Consider the following 17,580-nt stretch of genomic DNA (forward strand, 5'->3'; position numbering starts at 1 on the left):
ATTTGTATTACCGAACTTTCCCACTTTTCTTTCTTTGTAAGGATAGATTCATCGCTACTTATTACCTAAACATTTATGAGGCTGATCAAAAACTAATTGCAGAGAGTCCCAAAATATTCATTTTAATTTAAGCCACCAAGCCACTGGTAATTAGGAACATTTTGAAATGCCAATAAAAACATCATCAAAATTTGTATTTGTTACAGCTAACACTTCATAGGAAAGGGTAAGAACAATTACAGAAGAAATTGATTATATTTAGGAAGAACTTGGGAAACAGAAACTTACTGAAATTCAGTGAACTGATTTTTTGAGCTTTTCACACAGAGACAACTTGAGTTAAAAACTCTACTTACTATATCATTGACATGGACAACAGTGTGGGGACTGACTATGGAAGCGCAGGGTGGGCTGGGTGGAGGGGGGAAGGGGGAAAAATGCGACATCTGTAATAGCACAAAGAATTAAAAAAGTTAGTTTTGTCTTTGTTTTGTGTTAGTGTAATAGGCTTTTCTCTTGAATAGGAGTTCAGATAATTAGGCTAATGATTTTTGCTTCCATACATTATTAGAGGAATAATTCAGATGGAATGAAAGTGAAAGCAAAATTTAGATTAAGTATTTTATATAATCTAGGAACTGTTAAAGTTAGTTGGTATGGTCTCAGCAGTCTTGGACAATGGCAGGATATTAACACTCTTGTCTTTTTGCCAGATTTTAATGGAATTGGCTGCACTGAGCATCACCTGACCATTTTAACTTTTATGTTTCAGGTCTGCTGCCAGCACAGTCAGACCATGATGTGTTGGTTAATGAATGCTATGCAACAAGGATTTTTAAAAGCAGCTCTTCTTCAAAACAAATCTCTATCTTGCTGTTAATTGCATATTGGTTAATAAATTATTTTCCCCTTTCTGGTCAAGCTTTTAAATTTAAAACTAACAAGTTTATGAATAAGGCACTACCTTGAAGCAACATTTTTATTAGAAGGTAGTTCAACTTTGATATTATAGAGCCTTTCTTGAAGTGAAATTATGCACATATTTTATTAAAGATTTCATGTATTTATTTTTAGAGAGAGGAAGGGAGGGAGAAAGAGGAAGAGATACATCAGTGTGTGGTTGCCTCTCACACGCCCCCAATTAGGGACCTGGCCCACATCCCAGGCATGTGCCCTGACTGGGAATCGAACCAGTGATTCTTTGCTTTGCAGTCTGGTGCTCAATCCACTGAGCCATGCCAGCCATGGCTACACACATATTTTTATCAGACTGATTGTGGCTTAAAAATTTCTGTAACATACAGAATGGGGCAAAAGTAGGTTTATAGTTGTATGTGAAATACACTTTATTCTTGTATTATTATTTATTAATTATTCTATTACTTTCCATATGAACAACTGTAAACCTACTTTTGCTCCACCCTGTATTTGGTTGTGCAAAGTTACTGTTCAATTTGGCCTGACCTAAATTCGTATTTTATATTCCATGGTTATCGGTGAACTCTCTGTAGCAGGTTGTGATTTTGTTGTGATGGCAACAATGCCGAATGATTTAGTACTTCCAGTTTGACATTGTCCTGAGAAATCATGGTGCCCAACTGAGGTGTGATTTGATGACCGTGGAGATGGCAGCCTCTTCCCAAAATCTGGATTGATTTCAGGCAAGCAAGTCATTTAATTATGTGAGCCTTAGACTCTGATTCTTAGAAGAAGGCTGGGGAAGAAACCTCATCTCAATTCTTGCCCTGGAGGATCCTAGAAAACCTATATAATCCTCTTCCCCAAGCCACTGAGGACCTCTGTAAACGCTATGGACTCTGGATATGCCTGTTACCATGAACCTTTAGGAATCTTTCTGGTGTCTGCTCTAGCATCTTCATTGCTGTACAGAAGAAAAAAGAAAAAAAACTGCAAAAAAATACTCTTTCATTTATAGTCCATATCTCTAATTGGCTATTATTGTGCAGTGACAGTAGAAAAGTTAAAACAAATTACCCCTTTAAGTTAAATTCCCTTTGAATAAACAAACAGAGAACCCCATTGAGAAAAAACATTCTCTTGCTGATGCAGCTTGACTCAACTTAGTGAATATAAATGCCCGCTACTTTTACTTAGGATGGTCGTGTAATTTATTGTCAAAATAGGGACACTTTGGAATGGGAAAAGGAATGCTATTAATGATTACATTAGAGTAACGGGCATAACCTGAGATTGTACTGGTCAAACTTCACCCGGAATGCCTCGTTTTTCCTTCCACGTGTACTCAAGTGCTACCCACTGTGGAAGGCCTGGATCACGTCTTCTCAAGAAGGATCTTTGGAGTACTTCAGCCTTCCTTTACCTGAATCAATAGGAATCTATGGTGCAAGCATAGCAGAAGTGAGGATGTTTTATGTACCTTAAAGAAAGAACTATGTGCTGTTATTTGATGTGCGTTTGTTCTGTCTTAACAATTAGAAAGTAACCTTCTTCTTGAGCACGAGGACTGCGTCTACCGGAAGCACCAAGGACATCGCCATGCCCAACGTGAGCACAGAGAAAACTCTTGTTGAATAGTTGACTTACCTGCATAATAACATTTCTTTCTATGACTGTGACTAAAAGTATGTGTATTGGTGCTAAAAACACCTGGTTATTTAAAGATATTTCTTCTGGGTTTTTATAAACTTATACAGTAGAAACAGTTAAAATTAAGCCAAATGCAGCGAATCGTGTCCCGAGTACCCATTTAGTTACCAGATGTTTGAAAGTGTCCACCCAGACCTACACATTTTAACTGTAACCAGGCCTTTATAGGAGTATTTGATCACAGAAAGGATCATTTGAGAATAACTTAATTGTAGCATTCTGAATAAAATTATAGTTTTACTAAGTATTTATTTTAAAAATAAAACATTTTTCTAATTATAAAAGTAATATAAGGTCATTATAAAAAAACTTCATAAAATATAGAAACTGGGAAGACAAAACTAAAAATCACCCATAATCCTTTATTTTAGGGATACATACTTAGAATATTTTAGCAGTTTTAAAAATATATTTGTATACTACATTAATGTATAATGTGTATATATGTGGCAGGCATTCTCTATGATGGCCCCGCAGTGACCCCTGCCTCTGGAATCCACAGCCTTATGTAATTCCCTCCCTGTGAGTATCTTGCTTATAATCAATACAATATGGCAACTTTGAGGGGTATGTCACTTCCACTATGAGGGCACAAAAGGTGGTAAATTTTGACTTGCCAGCACACTCTCTCTTGAAGCAAGCTGGCATGTGGGAGAGGCCTACATGGCAAAGAACTGAGTGTGGCCTCTGGCCAACACCCAGCCAGGAAATAAAGCCCTCAGTCCAACACCCCTCAATGAACTGAATCCATATTCTTCCCCAGTTGAGCCTCAAGATGAGGCTCCAGCCTCAGGGGACACCTTGATTACAGCTTTGTGAGGCCCTGAGCAGAGGAACCAGCTAAGTTGTGCCTGGATGCCTGACCCACAAAATCTATGACATAATAAATATGTGTTGTTTAAGCCTCTCAGTTTTGAGGTAATTTATTATATAGCAATAGATGACTAATGCAATTAGAAAAGGTCTCATTTATAGTTTTATAACATTTTATATACTGTATTTTTCAGGCTCTAAGACGCACCCCCCAAATTTGGGAGGAAAATGGGGGTGCGTCTTATAGTCAGAAGGTAGCTTACTTGGCTCGGGGGCTGGGGGGGAGGGGCAGCAATGGAGCGGGTTTTTTTTTTTTCCTATTTTCCTCCTCTAAAACCTAGGTGCGTCTTATGATCTGGTGCATCTTATAGTCCGAAAATTTCCTGTCATTAAAATTATTAAAAATGTGATTTTTAATGGCTGCCAAGAAAAATATAGTAAAGTTATGCCATATTTCAACTATGCTTATGTTGTTGGCTATTGAGATGTCTGATTACTGTCTACTATAAATAATCCTCATACATCTATCTTTCTCGACACATTTTATTATTCCACTAAGAGTCGCTGCTAAAGAGGAATCAATGAGTCAAAGTGTATGGATAATGTTAAGGATTTAGGGCTATTAGCAAATTAGTTTCCAGAAAGGTTAGGCCATTTAACATGTCTCTGAATATTTTAACTGGCCAACTTTGAATAGTTAAAAAAATGTGCCAACTGGAGAAGCATTGTCTCTTTGTTATTTTAATTTTTATTTCTCTCATTATATCTTCACATGACTATTATTTGGTTGAAGCTTACTAAACATTTAAATAAAAATAATCAGTCAAGTATTTAGCTTAAACCACTAGATCTACAAGTAAATACATAAATGTGAATATGTTTGTAAGTTATTGTTTAGCAAGTACTCCTTATATGCTTTACAAATATTAACTTTTTTGATCCTTAAGACAATGCCAAGTAAGCTGCCACTGTCACCCTTATTTTACCGAAAATAGGCTAAGAATAACTTGCTGAGGGCAGTACAGATAGAGAAACCATGTCTTACACTACATGTAGCAATACAATTGTCTTACCTTGGGTTGTTGCAACAAAATTCCATAGAGTAGGTATCTTGCAGATGGCTGCTTTCTTGCTCTGTCTTCTCACGGTAGAGAGAGAGCTCTGGTCTTTTTCTCTTCTTGTAAGGACACTAATTCCATTATGGAGGCCGCATTCTCATGACCTCATCTAATCCTAATTACCTCCCAAAGGCTCTACCTCCAAATAACATCACGTTGGGATTATGGCTTCAGTATATGAAGTTTGGGGTGGACACAAACATTCAGTCCATAGCAATAGTGCATCAACAGAATGAACAATGTCCATTTATGTACTGCTTCTGTGTATTTGTGACAACTGGGAAAGATTTAAATTTGACAGTTTAGCAGAAGTTCCTGCTGAGTTTTAATGTACCAAATAGAAGTAGAAATTATATTTAAATTCTTTACTCTGTGATCATTTATGCAGAATCTGCAGGAGGTAGATTTAGGTCAATTAAAAATGCAATTTCCTAAAGGAAAATAAGCAATACAAATAATTCTAAGTCTCTAACTTAGAGGGTTAATGTTCAAATCAAATTGGAGCTTCTCAAATTGTAAATTAAGCTGTGGTTTGGGAATTTCAATTCTGTGCCTCCAAAGTCAGCATTTAAAAAAAATTATTCAATTTATTGGGGTGATATTCATCAATAAAATTATATAGGTTTCAAGTGTACGATTGTACAACACATCATCTATATATTGTATTATATGTTCACCACCCCAAATCAAGTCTCCTTCCATCACCATTTGTACCCTCTTTTCCCTCTATTACCTCCCCAACACCCCTTTCCCTCTGGTTATCACCACACTGTTGTTTTTGTCTATGAGGTTTTTAAAAAAATTCCTTCCCCTTTTTCACCCAATCCCCTTGCCCTGCTCCCCTCTGACAGCTGTTGGTCTGGTCTCTGTATCTATGAGCCTGTTTCTATTTTGTTTGTTAGTTAATTTTATTCATTAGACTCCACATATAAGTGAAATCATATGGTATTTGTCTTTCTCTGACTGGCTTATTTCACTTAACATAATAGTCTTAGTCCATCAAAGGCAGGTTTTAATAAGCCATGGAAAAAGTAACCCCAAAGGCTTTCTAACAGCAGGATAGGAGAGCTTTATGTATTATTTATTATATTGGGAAATGAAATATGCTTTTCTAATACTCACCACGCTAAAACACACTTCAACAGTTAATCAGAAACCAGAAGAAAATAGCTTTATTTTTCTTTTATTTCTTAACCCAGTATTTTCTAATTGGTGTCCAGTAGCAAACACCTGGATGTCTTAAGTATTCCCAAACTTCACTAATAAAGTAGCGGATAACAGTGCTTCACTTCTAGGTAAAATATTAAATATTAATTTTTTTCACTATTTAAAGAATTTTTACTAAAGGAAGAATTATATAATCCAACAACAGTAAAGAATTACAAAATTAAAGAAAAAATGCTTTAAATTTTTGTACTTTGTTGAAAGATTTTTCTGAGTCTACAACACATTAACTTATTTTTACATTTTACAATTTTTTTTGTGTTTTTCTTGTTTTTTAAAGTCAACAAACAATCTAGGACTAGCAATATGTTTGCTAGACTTGGCATTTTCTCAGTGTATAGTGTTCAAAGTTCCTTTTAAAACGTGTTTTATGTTTTGCAATTTTTTCCTACAATATTTACGTTTTTCAATGTTTAGATTTTTTTTCAGTGAAGCACAAATTTCTTCCTGTGGTCACTAGCCAATTTTAAAATTAGAACCATGGTGGCATTGTTAATACCTTTCTGATAGCCCCTTGAGCCTGGCAGGCTTCTAGTACAGCTACAGCTTCATCAACTTTAGAACGGAGAGACTCCGGAGACTCAAGCATATGAAGAAGTTCTGAATTATCCATCTCCAACACCATGCCAGTAATTTTATTAGCAAGAGTAGGTTGCATGGCTTGAATTAGAGGAAACAGCCATTGGCCCAAAATTTGCTTTTGCTGTTGAGGAGGGGCAGATGCCAACCTGGAAGCAATCAAAGATTTCTCATTTTGTACACGAACAGCAGGCTGCTTAGTGGTAGCTTGTGGCTGCGTATTGAGTTGTCGAGGGTTGCAGACTCCTTCAGTATATTCATACCGTAGAATGGTGCGGGCAGCAGTAGTAGCTGAAGCAGCAGCAGCTGCAGGAGGTGGACCCGCTGTCGCTGCTGATGTGGTAGCAACACACTGTGGCTCTGTTGAGACAACTTGTGGAAGTTGTGAAGAAGCTGGTCTCATGGTACTTAATGGTGCACTAGGAGTGGGTGGGCCAATAGCACTGGGCATATTTTGGACTGGATGAGGTCTGGCACCCTGATCGACGTAGTAAGGACTTGGTGTTAGTTGAGTAGGTTGGCCGGGAGGACAGTATGCAGCCCAGTCCTCAGTCTGTGGGACAGCTGGCATCAAGGAATCTGGAGGTGCTGCCTGGCAGGGGTTGATTTCTAAGTTGGGCATAGCTGTCACAGTTGGCATTGTCTGCAAATAGTAGGCATTGAGGTGAGCTTGGCGTTCTTCTTTGTACTGAGCAAAAGATACATACAGTGGCTTGGAGGACAAAATTCTACCATTCATTTCTGCTACTGCTTTAGTGGCTTCTTCTCGGGAAGAGAAACCTACAAAACCAAAACCTTTTGTTCGACCATCCTTCATCATAACCTTTGCTCTAGTGACTGTACCGAATGGAGAGAACTCTTTAGAGAGACGTTCATCATCAATATCATCAGCAAGATTTTTCACATAAAGGTTAACACTCTGGTCTTGGGTGAGTTTATTTTGCTTCATCTCATCTAATTTCTGCTGAAGTTCTTTCTGCCTTTCCTTTTTTCTCTGAGCTCGGGAAACGTAAATTGTTGTATCATCGAGCTCTTTTCCATCCATCTCATCCACAGCTTTCTGTGCATCTTCATGGTATTGGAACCGTACAAATCCAAAACCTTTGGATTTCCCACTTTCATCAGTCATTACTTTGACACTTAAGACAGGCCCAAACTTGCCAAAGACATCCTCAAGGCGCTCATCAGTCATGCTCTCCCCAAAATTTTTGATGTAAACATTGGTGAACTCTTTTGCCCTATCTCTGCGCTCTACCTCTCGTTGGTTAGGGGACTTATATTGCCCAACGTATATTTTGCGATTATGTATAAGCTTGCCATTCATGTTTTCAATAGCTTTTTGAGCTGATTCCTGTTTCTCAAAATGTACAAATCCATGACCCTTGGAACCATGTTCATCACAAATCACCTTACATGAAAGGATGTTGCCAAAAGCAGAAAACATATCGTACAGTACTTTATGATCAATGGATTCGTCTAAATGATTAACGAATACGTTGCCCACGCCACTTTTGCGAAGTGATGGGTCACGTTGACACCACATGATGCGAATTGGCTTGCCATTTATAACATCAAAATTCATTTTGTTCAAAGCACACTGCGCATCCTCCACCCGACAAAAGTTCACATACCCGTAGCCCAAGGACTGGCCGGTGGTGGCTTCTCTGCAGACCCGGATGGAGAGGATGGGCCCAGCTGGGCTGAACTTGTTGTAGAGCATGGACTCAGTCACCTCTGGGTGTAGGTCTCCTATGTACAGCGAGGTCGTGTGGTAGTCGGAGCCGCTGGGGTTCATCTTTACAGGATTTGACAGGAGAGCAGAGCGAGAAATAGAGCTGAGGGCCAGAGCCGGAGAGGGAGCTCAGCGAGGGCAAGCGCAGAGGGACAAAAAGGTACCACAGTCGAATGCTGCTCAACGATCAAACGGTCATAGAACCATTGGCCCGTGACCTCCAGCTGGGGGGTGAGGGAGGCGGTTTCCAGTCCGGTCTGAAAGAAGCTCTCGGTCTGAAAGAAGCTCTCGGTCTCTTGGTTCCTTCTTGCAGCTGCTGTGGGGCCATGGGCGGATTGCTCCCTGTCTTGGTTGCTTCACTTGGTTACTTTGTAAAAAGGAAGAAAAAAAGTCTCTGGTGGGGGAGATGAGGATTTTTTGGATAAATTTTGGGGGGCTTTTAAAAAAGATTTTTAAAAGATTTTTACAAATAATAAATGTGTCAAGATAATTCCATCAAAGCAATTCTATTACCACAAGAACCCCTTTTTGCCCTTAAAAAATCACACCCAGTTCCTTCTCTACCCAATACCCACTCCCTTAACCCTGGAATCATTAATCTATTCTGCATTTCTGAAATGTCATTTCAAAAATGGTGTATAAATGGAATTACACACTATGAAAACTTTCTCGGATTGCTTTCCCCCCTCAGTTTAATTCTCTGGAGATCCATACAAGTAAATGCAGGTATCAATAGTGTGTTTCTTTCTGTTGCTCAGTATTATTCCTCGGTATGTGTGTACCAGAGTTTGTTTAACCGTACACCTGGACTATGGTGGCGTATGCATGAACCTATACATATGATTTAATTGCATAAAACTAAATACACACACAGAGAAATAAGTACAAGTAAAACCAGGGATATCTAATAAGATCAGTGAATTACATCAATATCAACATCCTGGTTGTGATACAGTATTATAGTTTTGTATGATGTTGGGAAGCACTGGATACAAGGGTCAACTCTTCTCTATGTATTATTTCTTACAATCACATGTGAATCTGTATCTGCCTCAATAAGAATTTCAATTAAAAATAAAAAATAATAATAAATGTGTGTTCTGAGCCTACAACCCACACTCTGCACTCTCAGCGCTAACGGCCCGGGAAAAGAGGCTAAATTGTAAACTTTTAAACCCTTAACATTGGATCATCAGGAGAACATAAATGTTGCATTTAAAACAAATGCTCCTGATTCATTAAAGGACTGCAGTCAATCCTAAAAGTAACTGTTTGTTCTACACCAAGAGTCAAATCAATAAACTATGGCTTTGGGACAAATGAAGGCTTTTATGCATTACTATATAGCCTGCTAACTAAGAATTGTTTTATATTCTTAAATGGGTGTAAAAAAATCAGAGGAAGAATATTTTTTCCTTTTTTTAATTGAATTTATTGGGGTGACGTTGGTTCATGAAACCATACAGGTTTCAAGTGTATACAACTCAATGAAATATCATTTGTACACTGCATCGTGCTCCAAAACCTCTTGGGGAGAAAAAGAAGAATATTTTGTGATATGTGAAAATTATATGAAATTGAAATTTTAGCATCCATAAATAAGTTTTATTGGAACATACACACATCCATTTATTTATCTATTGTCTCTGACTGCTGTCATGCGGTAACACCAGAGTTGAGTAGTTGTGACAGACCATGCGACCCTCAAAGCCTAAAACAGTTACTATTTGATCCTTTGCAGGAAATGTTTGCTGTCCCCTGTTCTAGACTTGTGTGCTTTCCTTTGTCCACACTTTGCTATATATATATATATATATATTTGGTTTTAAAATTTATTGTATTGTAGTAAAATACATATAGCATAAATGGTGCTATTTTAACCAGCTTTAAGCATACAGTTCAGTTAATATATTCATAATATTGTACAGACATCACACCATGTATCTCTATAGCTCTTTGTATCTTGAAAACTTGAAGCTCTATATGCATTAAATACTAACTCTCCATTTCCCCTCCCTCCCAGATCCTGGCAGCCACCATTCCACTTTCGCTCTCTATGATTTTGACTATTGTAAGTATCTCATAGAGGTGGAATTTTAAAATAATACTAGAACACACACAGCATGGGGAATCATGCAATGGTAAGAATAGACTTAATTTTATCTTTTTAAGGGAGATATGATTACAGTTCATCCTGAGGAACATTTTACTTAAAGACATAATGCTACAACTTACACAGAGAGCAAGATCTTTTTATCTATGTACACTTGAAGTGATCAGAGATTTCCAGGAGCCTGAATTTTCTGAAACTATCTGTTCCCTGTATGTGAGTGGCATGTCCTTTAACACAGAGGTGATAATCAACTCTCTTTATTTTATCTCCAGCATTTTATAATAAAAACTGCCAGGTGGTCCAATGAATTCTTTCATTGTTATTTCATGTCATCTTCTCAACAGTCCTCCAAGTACATTTTACTTTTCTGTTTTAGTGATGAGGAAATGGACCCAGATTATTTTTGGAGACAGGGGAAGGGAGGGAGAAAGAGGAGAGAAGCATCGATCAGTTGCCTCTTCCAGGACCCCAACATGGGACCTGGCCTGCAGCCCAGGCATGTGCCCTGACTCAAACCCGTGACCTTTAGGTTTGCGGGACAACCCCCAACCCAGTGAACCACACTGGTCAGGGCTTCTCAGAGCATTTTGTTTTATTGCCAGCTAGAGGAAGAGTGTCATTAACACGGGTCAGAAATCTTCCCATAACTCATTGATTATTTTCTACCCCTAACGTTTTCTCTACCTATCCAGATAAATACAAAACCATATGTATGCAGTCATCACCTTTCCATCCATTCATCCATCCTCCCTCCCTCCCTCTCACTCCCCATTAACTGAAGCATCACATGTTTATTGACCACCTAGTTCATGCCAGCCGTCATGCTAACTACACTAGGCACTAGGCACACAACTGTGAACAGGAGAGACATGGTCCCTGACTTCATAAAGGTTATAGTCCCTTTTTACCTCCTAGAGCCACACAGGATTAATTTTATTTGCCCACAGATCTCTAGGGCCCAGGCACTTCCATCACATGTGAAGTTTGATGTCTTCACAGTTCACACTGTACCGTTTAGGAAGTCACTTAAACTGGAGTTTTTGGATGGCTGTTTTGCTTTTTTACAAATAGTCTGTATAGTGGAATGAAGGTGTTATTTGATTTTTGAAATTGCAGGGTAAAAAATACAAGAGACATCAGCTTTTTAAAAACTAAATATAACATTTTACATAAATATTTCCCTCAGAGCTACTAGACACATGCCAGATTCTAACAATGATGAATAAATATACATAAAGATATAAAATATTTGGTTACACATTTTTCTTGATCCTATCCCAAAAGATTTTCATCTATTACATGTTTTGAGAGAACAGAAGCTGGCACGGGTAATTAATAGAGTTGACCTCTAGGGTGAACAAATGTACACTGGTTAGGGGAGCCTTGGATTCTTTGCAAAGGACTTTGCTGGTGAAACTTGGAGGAGCCGCGTGGCTGCTGGGAATTTTGTTTTGGTAGTAGTTACTGGTTAGGCTTTGTAAATTTTCCTTTCAGACATCTGGCTGTTTCTCAAAAATTGCCTTTAAGAATTGTATTTTGTAAGTTAAGAGCAGAAGCTATTATTAGCTGTGTGTTTGTGGTTAAGAGATGAGGTCAGATTTGGCAGGGAACTCTTAAGGCTGTGTGAAGGGGAGCCTCAGCCCAGCCATCCTGTGGCCACTCGGTGCCTCGGAGAGCAGCTTATTCCGGGCTCAGAAGCAGTGACTCTGCCTTTCAATTTGTGGGAGCTTTAATAATGCAATGCTGCCTTCAGGAGTTACAAGTGATTCGTAGCAAATTTCTTTCAAATTTCCTCATTAGGACACTGAATTATATATATAATAATATACGTATAATATATAATATATATGACTATATATAATATTACATGTATATTATATGTAGTTATATATATAACTTTGATGTATCAGGTTTTGGGTGGCATTTTCAGAGGAGTTCTGTAGGAAGTGGTTATTATTATTGCAGTTCATAGTGGTACCTAAAATTGTGTATGTAATTTCTTTACACTCTGCTAATCAACTTGCTGTAGAGCAGGGGTGTCAAACTCATTTTCACTGGGGGCCACATCAGCCTCGCAGTTGCCTTCAAAGGACCAAATGTAATTGTAGGACTGTGTACATGTAACTACTCTTTAACAGTTAAGTGAGTGCTCGGCGCTGCCGCCAGGTAGAAACAAGGTGCCGGGCCGGATAAAACAAGGTGGAGGGCCGGATTCGGCCCGCGGGCCTTGTGTTTGCCCCCGGTGATATAGAGCATCATAGAAGGGAACACAGTGTTGCTGCTGTTTGCACAGATGTAAAATACATCCAAAACACAGTATTTTAAAAGGAAACTTTTGTGAAAAGACTAGTTAGGCTTTCAGTAAGGAATCCTTTAAATCCTCGACGGTAGATAACAATACAATTCCTTATAATAGATTCACTTATATCTTTCATGAATCAGAAAATGATATTGAGGGACAGTTGCTGTTCCAATGTCTTAGTAATATAATTTTCTCTGTAACTTTCAACGAATTGTCTATGAAATCATTTTGGATTCCTATTTCAGAAGCTTTGCTTTGACAGCAACATCATAAATATTTTCCCTTATGTCAAACATTTTAGGTGATGAGTGGATCCACCTAGCACGTTTGGTTTTCCCCTATAATCTCAAATATTACACAAGCTGGTCCCTTTCACAGTTGTGGCTTAATAAACAATTCGATAGCAAAGTGATTTATTGAAAAGACAAGGGCTTATCTTTGTTTCATTTTCCCCCCTCAAATTTACAGTGACATTCAGTACGCTTTTATAATACATTGTTAATGAAAATCTACCTATGGGTCTAAAAATAGAGACAAAAGACAGCCAGTTGACTGGAGAAGTAACTTTAGAATTTGAAATTTGTGGAAATAGTAGCTTTGTTCTTAATGTTGCATGCTACCCAAAGGCTTGGGGTTCGCTAATGCCAGTCTCTCAACTCCACAGAGGAAATAGTTTCTACAGTAACAATAATAGTCATCACTTAATGAAGGATTATTACTCACCAGACCAGATACTGAGTGAATTAAATCAGTAATTACATTTTGTCCTCACATTAATCTTATGTGAATTCTGTTAATCCTCCCTTTACAGATGAGAAAACTGAGGCCCAGAAATTAGGTTTTCTGTATAATATACAGAAAAGTACTTGGATATTATGCTCTAAGTCACAAAACCTGTAAGGGCAGAGCCAACACTTGGAGGCAGGTTTGTGTTCCTAATCACTTTGGCCTAATTACATTCTACTACTGTGTTATTATTACTCATTACAACTGGGAGAAACATGATAATAAAGACAATTACAACCCTGGCTGGTGTGGCTCAGTGGATTGAGTGCCGGCCTAGGAACCGAAGGGTTGCAGGTTTGATTCCCAGTGAGGGACACGCCTGGGTTGGTGGCCATGTTCCCAGTATGGGGCATGTGAGAGACAACCACACATGGATGTTTCTCCCCCTCTCTTTCTCCCTCCCTTCCCTTCTCTCTGAAAATAAATAAATAATTTTTTAAAGAAAATAAAGGCAATTTATTGTGACCTATATACTTAAGTATTTATGACTAAATGGAGCATTTTGCATGTTTTTAAAAAAATCTCTGAGTGGTATTAATTTATACGTATCACTCTGCAACATGCTTTCTTTGCTCATCATAGTTCTAATTATTCATGTTAACCATTATATAATATTTGATTCTATAAGTATAACACCAATTCCATTATCCTTTTTCTTGTTAATGAACTGGGTATTCTTCAAAATTTTCTTGGCTGTTCTTTCTTTCTTGTAAGTTTTATGGTATGTGTATTAAGTTCCTGAGCAATCATATTACAATTTTGTCTGGAATGACTTTGAATTTATATATTAATTTAGGGAAATTGACCTATGTATGATATTGAATCTTCCAGTCATGAAATGGCATACCACACCATTTGCTAAAGTAACGTTATATATTCTTGGCAATATTTAAAAATTTTCTCAATATGCCTTGTACTAATTTTATTACACGTATTCTAGGTCTAAAGCTTTGTATTATCGCAGATTTCTCAATAGGGAAATTGTTGCCATTTTGGACTAGGCGATGCTTTGTTGTGAGGTAGACTTGTGCTTTGTAGGGTACTTAACAGCATCCTTGGCCTCTACTTTCCCTTCACCTACGACCCAAAATCACTCCAGATATTGCCAAATGTTCCCTATGGGACAAAGTCATATCCTCCCTCTTGCTCACTGAATGTAAATCCTGGAATTAATTGACAGTAGTTGATTTTAACTTCCTTTAACAATCAGAAGGGTCCAAATCCAGTTCATTTTGAGACCTAGAGTGTGGGTCAAGCTCTTCATACTAAGTAGAGGACCTTTAATCCCGTCCGGAAAGCCATTGCCCCTTCCCACTGCCTGTTTAAGGGCCCAGCGCCTTGTAACATCACACTGACCATTACTGGCTCTTGAGGATATATGTCTTAGTTTGTGTTTTGCTGTTGTCTTTTAGTGTTCTCCTTATATTTCACTTCTCACAACTACATATTTGCAGTAGAGAAGACACTATACAGCATGAATTTTATTTCTTACTTATAAATCATAGAAGGAAGTTTTACCAAAAAATGAAAGTTATTTTCGTTGAGCTTCAGTTATTTTTATTGATAGTTCAATTCTTTTAGATGTTTTCTTATTACCTTCCTGCCCTAACTTGATTGTGATTTTGCTTCATGTTTTTTGTATTTATAACCAAAACCTCCATAAACCTGTTTTATTTTTAGCCAAATTCTGTATTTGGAGTATTGTTCAGACTAACTAAAATCTCTAGACACTTTTGAGTGACTTAAACGTGGACATCTCTCTGTGACTTTATGTATTATCTCTTTGGGACTGAGCACAGGCATTGCACGTTGCAAATTAAGAAAATGAGATTGTCATACAAAGTAAGAAGTAAAGTTCTGCCTGTAGTTATAATGTAGAAGGACACTACAGACTGTGAAGGAGGAGAGGGCAGCAGGAGGGTTAGACCTTGCTGGAAAATCTTCAGGAATGAAGCGAAATGTAGCCAAGTTGGAACCTCCCCCAGCCTTTTCCCTCCATGTTAAAGTTAGTGAAGTCAATTCCAGCACCTATTTATAGTTAAGCCTTGGTTTTGATTAAAGATGTTGGACAGGGATAGGAGGGGGGAGGGCACTTCTAGGAGAAAGGGAGGAGGCAAAGCTGCCAAAACTGATATGCCGCTCTGTTGTTTGGACCCTACTCTTCATCACACACAGATTTCTGGCCAAACGTAATGAAAATTATTTTTATTAGAGGGCAGAAATCCATGTCAACATTTTTACTGCAAGCCAAGTGAAGACATCAAATTCCTAAACACTGAATAAACTATAGGTCAAATCACGCTGCCTGTTTTCATTGAGTCACCAGACATGCCTTGTCATGGACACAACCCAAGACTGAAATGTCTTTATAAGTTATTCTTTTATATGTTAACAAAATGAAATGAATAAAACAAACCTGCATTAATGTCTAGGCATACATTTTTTTGAGCTGTAAAGAGGCATAGAGAGATTGAACTGCTCCAATACTTTACCAATGTACAGGAGAAAACCAAGTTTGTAAGAGCCCAAGGGACTTGCTTACAGCAGTAAAGTATCTTGGTTCCAGGACAGGCACTAGATCCCACGTCTTTCCCCCAATCCAGAGCTCTTGGTACTTCTGCACAGAGGGAACAATTTTAATTTTGGTAGCTAGCCATAAATACTATTCTGGTTGACTTTTGTTCTCTGCTCTTAAAGTTGGAAATAGATTAAAGTTGATAGTTCTCATAAATTAGCTTCAGTTACTAAGGAGATTAGGGTATTATTAATCTCTCCTATTAATTTTTTTTACTAAAACTCACCTTCCTTGAAATGTGATATTATCCAAAGGATTAACTCTCCAGTTCTGCACTCAAATATGGAGGATTGTGAATTGGGTTGGCCTGCATTTTAAAAATGTTTATTTGCCTGGGGATCACACGAGTTGAAACATTATAGAAATGTAGGACTTGCAGTCACTGTGCTTGTACTTCCACTTAGGTGTTCAGAGAAATTGTCCTCTTTGTATATATGATTGTCATTCACTCAAAGCAATTTGCTTTTATGTCAGAATTTCAACAATATGGGTTGGGTGATGACCATTCTTTTATCCACAGGACATGGTATTGCATATGAATAAAGTATGTCACAGGATGTGATGGCAGTCTGGCTGTGACATCTGTCACTCCATTGATCGCCATCAATGGGTGGTGATTCAGCTCAATCAGGGTTGATTCAGCTGATCTGGCTGGCTAGGTGGGTGTCCCCTTCCTCCCTCCTTCATTTGTACTCCTCCTGGATGGCCTTCCTGGGTAGAGAAGAGGACCATTCTTTGGTCAAGGGTATACAAGTAGCAGGCTAGAACCTCCAAACAAGTTCTCAAGGAAGTATATTATATAGGACAATCAATTTTTTATATCTTAGTTTCACCTTTTCTTCCCCTTTAGTAATTTTTATTTGTGGCCTCATGTATATTGTGCAAATCAGGTGATCATGCATGGATGAAATACAGTGTACTTTTAGGCTATCCATTGTATTATAAATCTGGACATTATATAGATCCCCCATAATATATAAGCTATGTCAGTGAGTATGCTTAATCATAGTCATATGAATTTCTAACTACTAAAGTAGAGTAATACATTTTGGTAGAACCTCCAATTTTAAAGGAAAGTTGATGTGCAACATTATCTATCTCTGTGTGTAAAATGCTGTATTAGTTTCCTATGGCTGATGTAACAAATTACCACAGAATTAGTGGCTTAAGACAGCACAGATTTATTATCTTATAGTTCTGGAGTTCAGATGTCTAAGGCGGGTATCAATGGGCTAGAAATAAGGTGTCGTAGTGCTGTGTTTCTTCTGGAAGCTCTAGAGGAGAGTTCTTTCAATTGCCTATCCCAGCTTCTAGAAGCTGCCTTCCTTCCTTAGCTTGTGGCCTCTTTTTCCATTTTCAAAGCCAGCAGCATATTTTCTGGTTTCTCTCAGACACTGCTTCTGTTGTCAAATCTTTCTCTGGCTGTCTTGCCTCTCTGTTTCTGTTGTAAGGACTCATCCAGATATTCCAGTATCACCTTCCCATTTTAGGGTCATTACCTTAATCACATGTGCAAAGTACCTTTTATCATGTAAGGTAACATATTTATTGGTTTCTGTATGAGGATGTGGATGTCTTTGGGGGGCATTATTTTACGTACTTTAAAATAGCCTGTTCTATAATCAACAGAAGAAAAAAGCAAGCAAAATATAACCAGAGACATTGAAGTTAAGAACAATCTAACAATAGCCAGAGGGGAGGGGGTAGGGG

At 38.0% G+C, this 17,580-nt stretch overlaps 2 protein-coding genes across 3 annotated transcripts in view; one reads left to right on the forward strand and one right to left on the reverse strand.

The window, feature by feature from the left end:
* ARHGAP6 (Rho GTPase activating protein 6) overlaps positions 1-17,580 on the forward strand; it is a 441,720-nt gene that overhangs the window by 25,766 nt on the left and 398,374 nt on the right. The gene's annotated exons all lie outside the window — the stretch shown is intronic.
* On the reverse strand, positions 6,256-8,157 carry LOC112313253 (polyadenylate-binding protein 1-like). The gene has a single exon (XM_024569813.2). The coding sequence runs from the start codon at positions 8,155-8,157 to the stop codon at positions 6,256-6,258; it is 1,902 nt and encodes a 633-aa protein (XP_024425581.1).

This window comes from Desmodus rotundus, chromosome X (assembly GCF_022682495.2).
Source record: "Desmodus rotundus isolate HL8 chromosome X, HLdesRot8A.1, whole genome shotgun sequence".
NCBI lineage: Eukaryota > Metazoa > Chordata > Mammalia > Chiroptera > Phyllostomidae > Desmodus > Desmodus rotundus.

Coding starts and splice junctions, on each gene's coding strand:
- LOC112313253 (XM_024569813.2), bottom strand. CDS start 8,157: ATGAACCCCAGCGGCTCCGACTACCACACGACCTCGCTGTACATAGGA.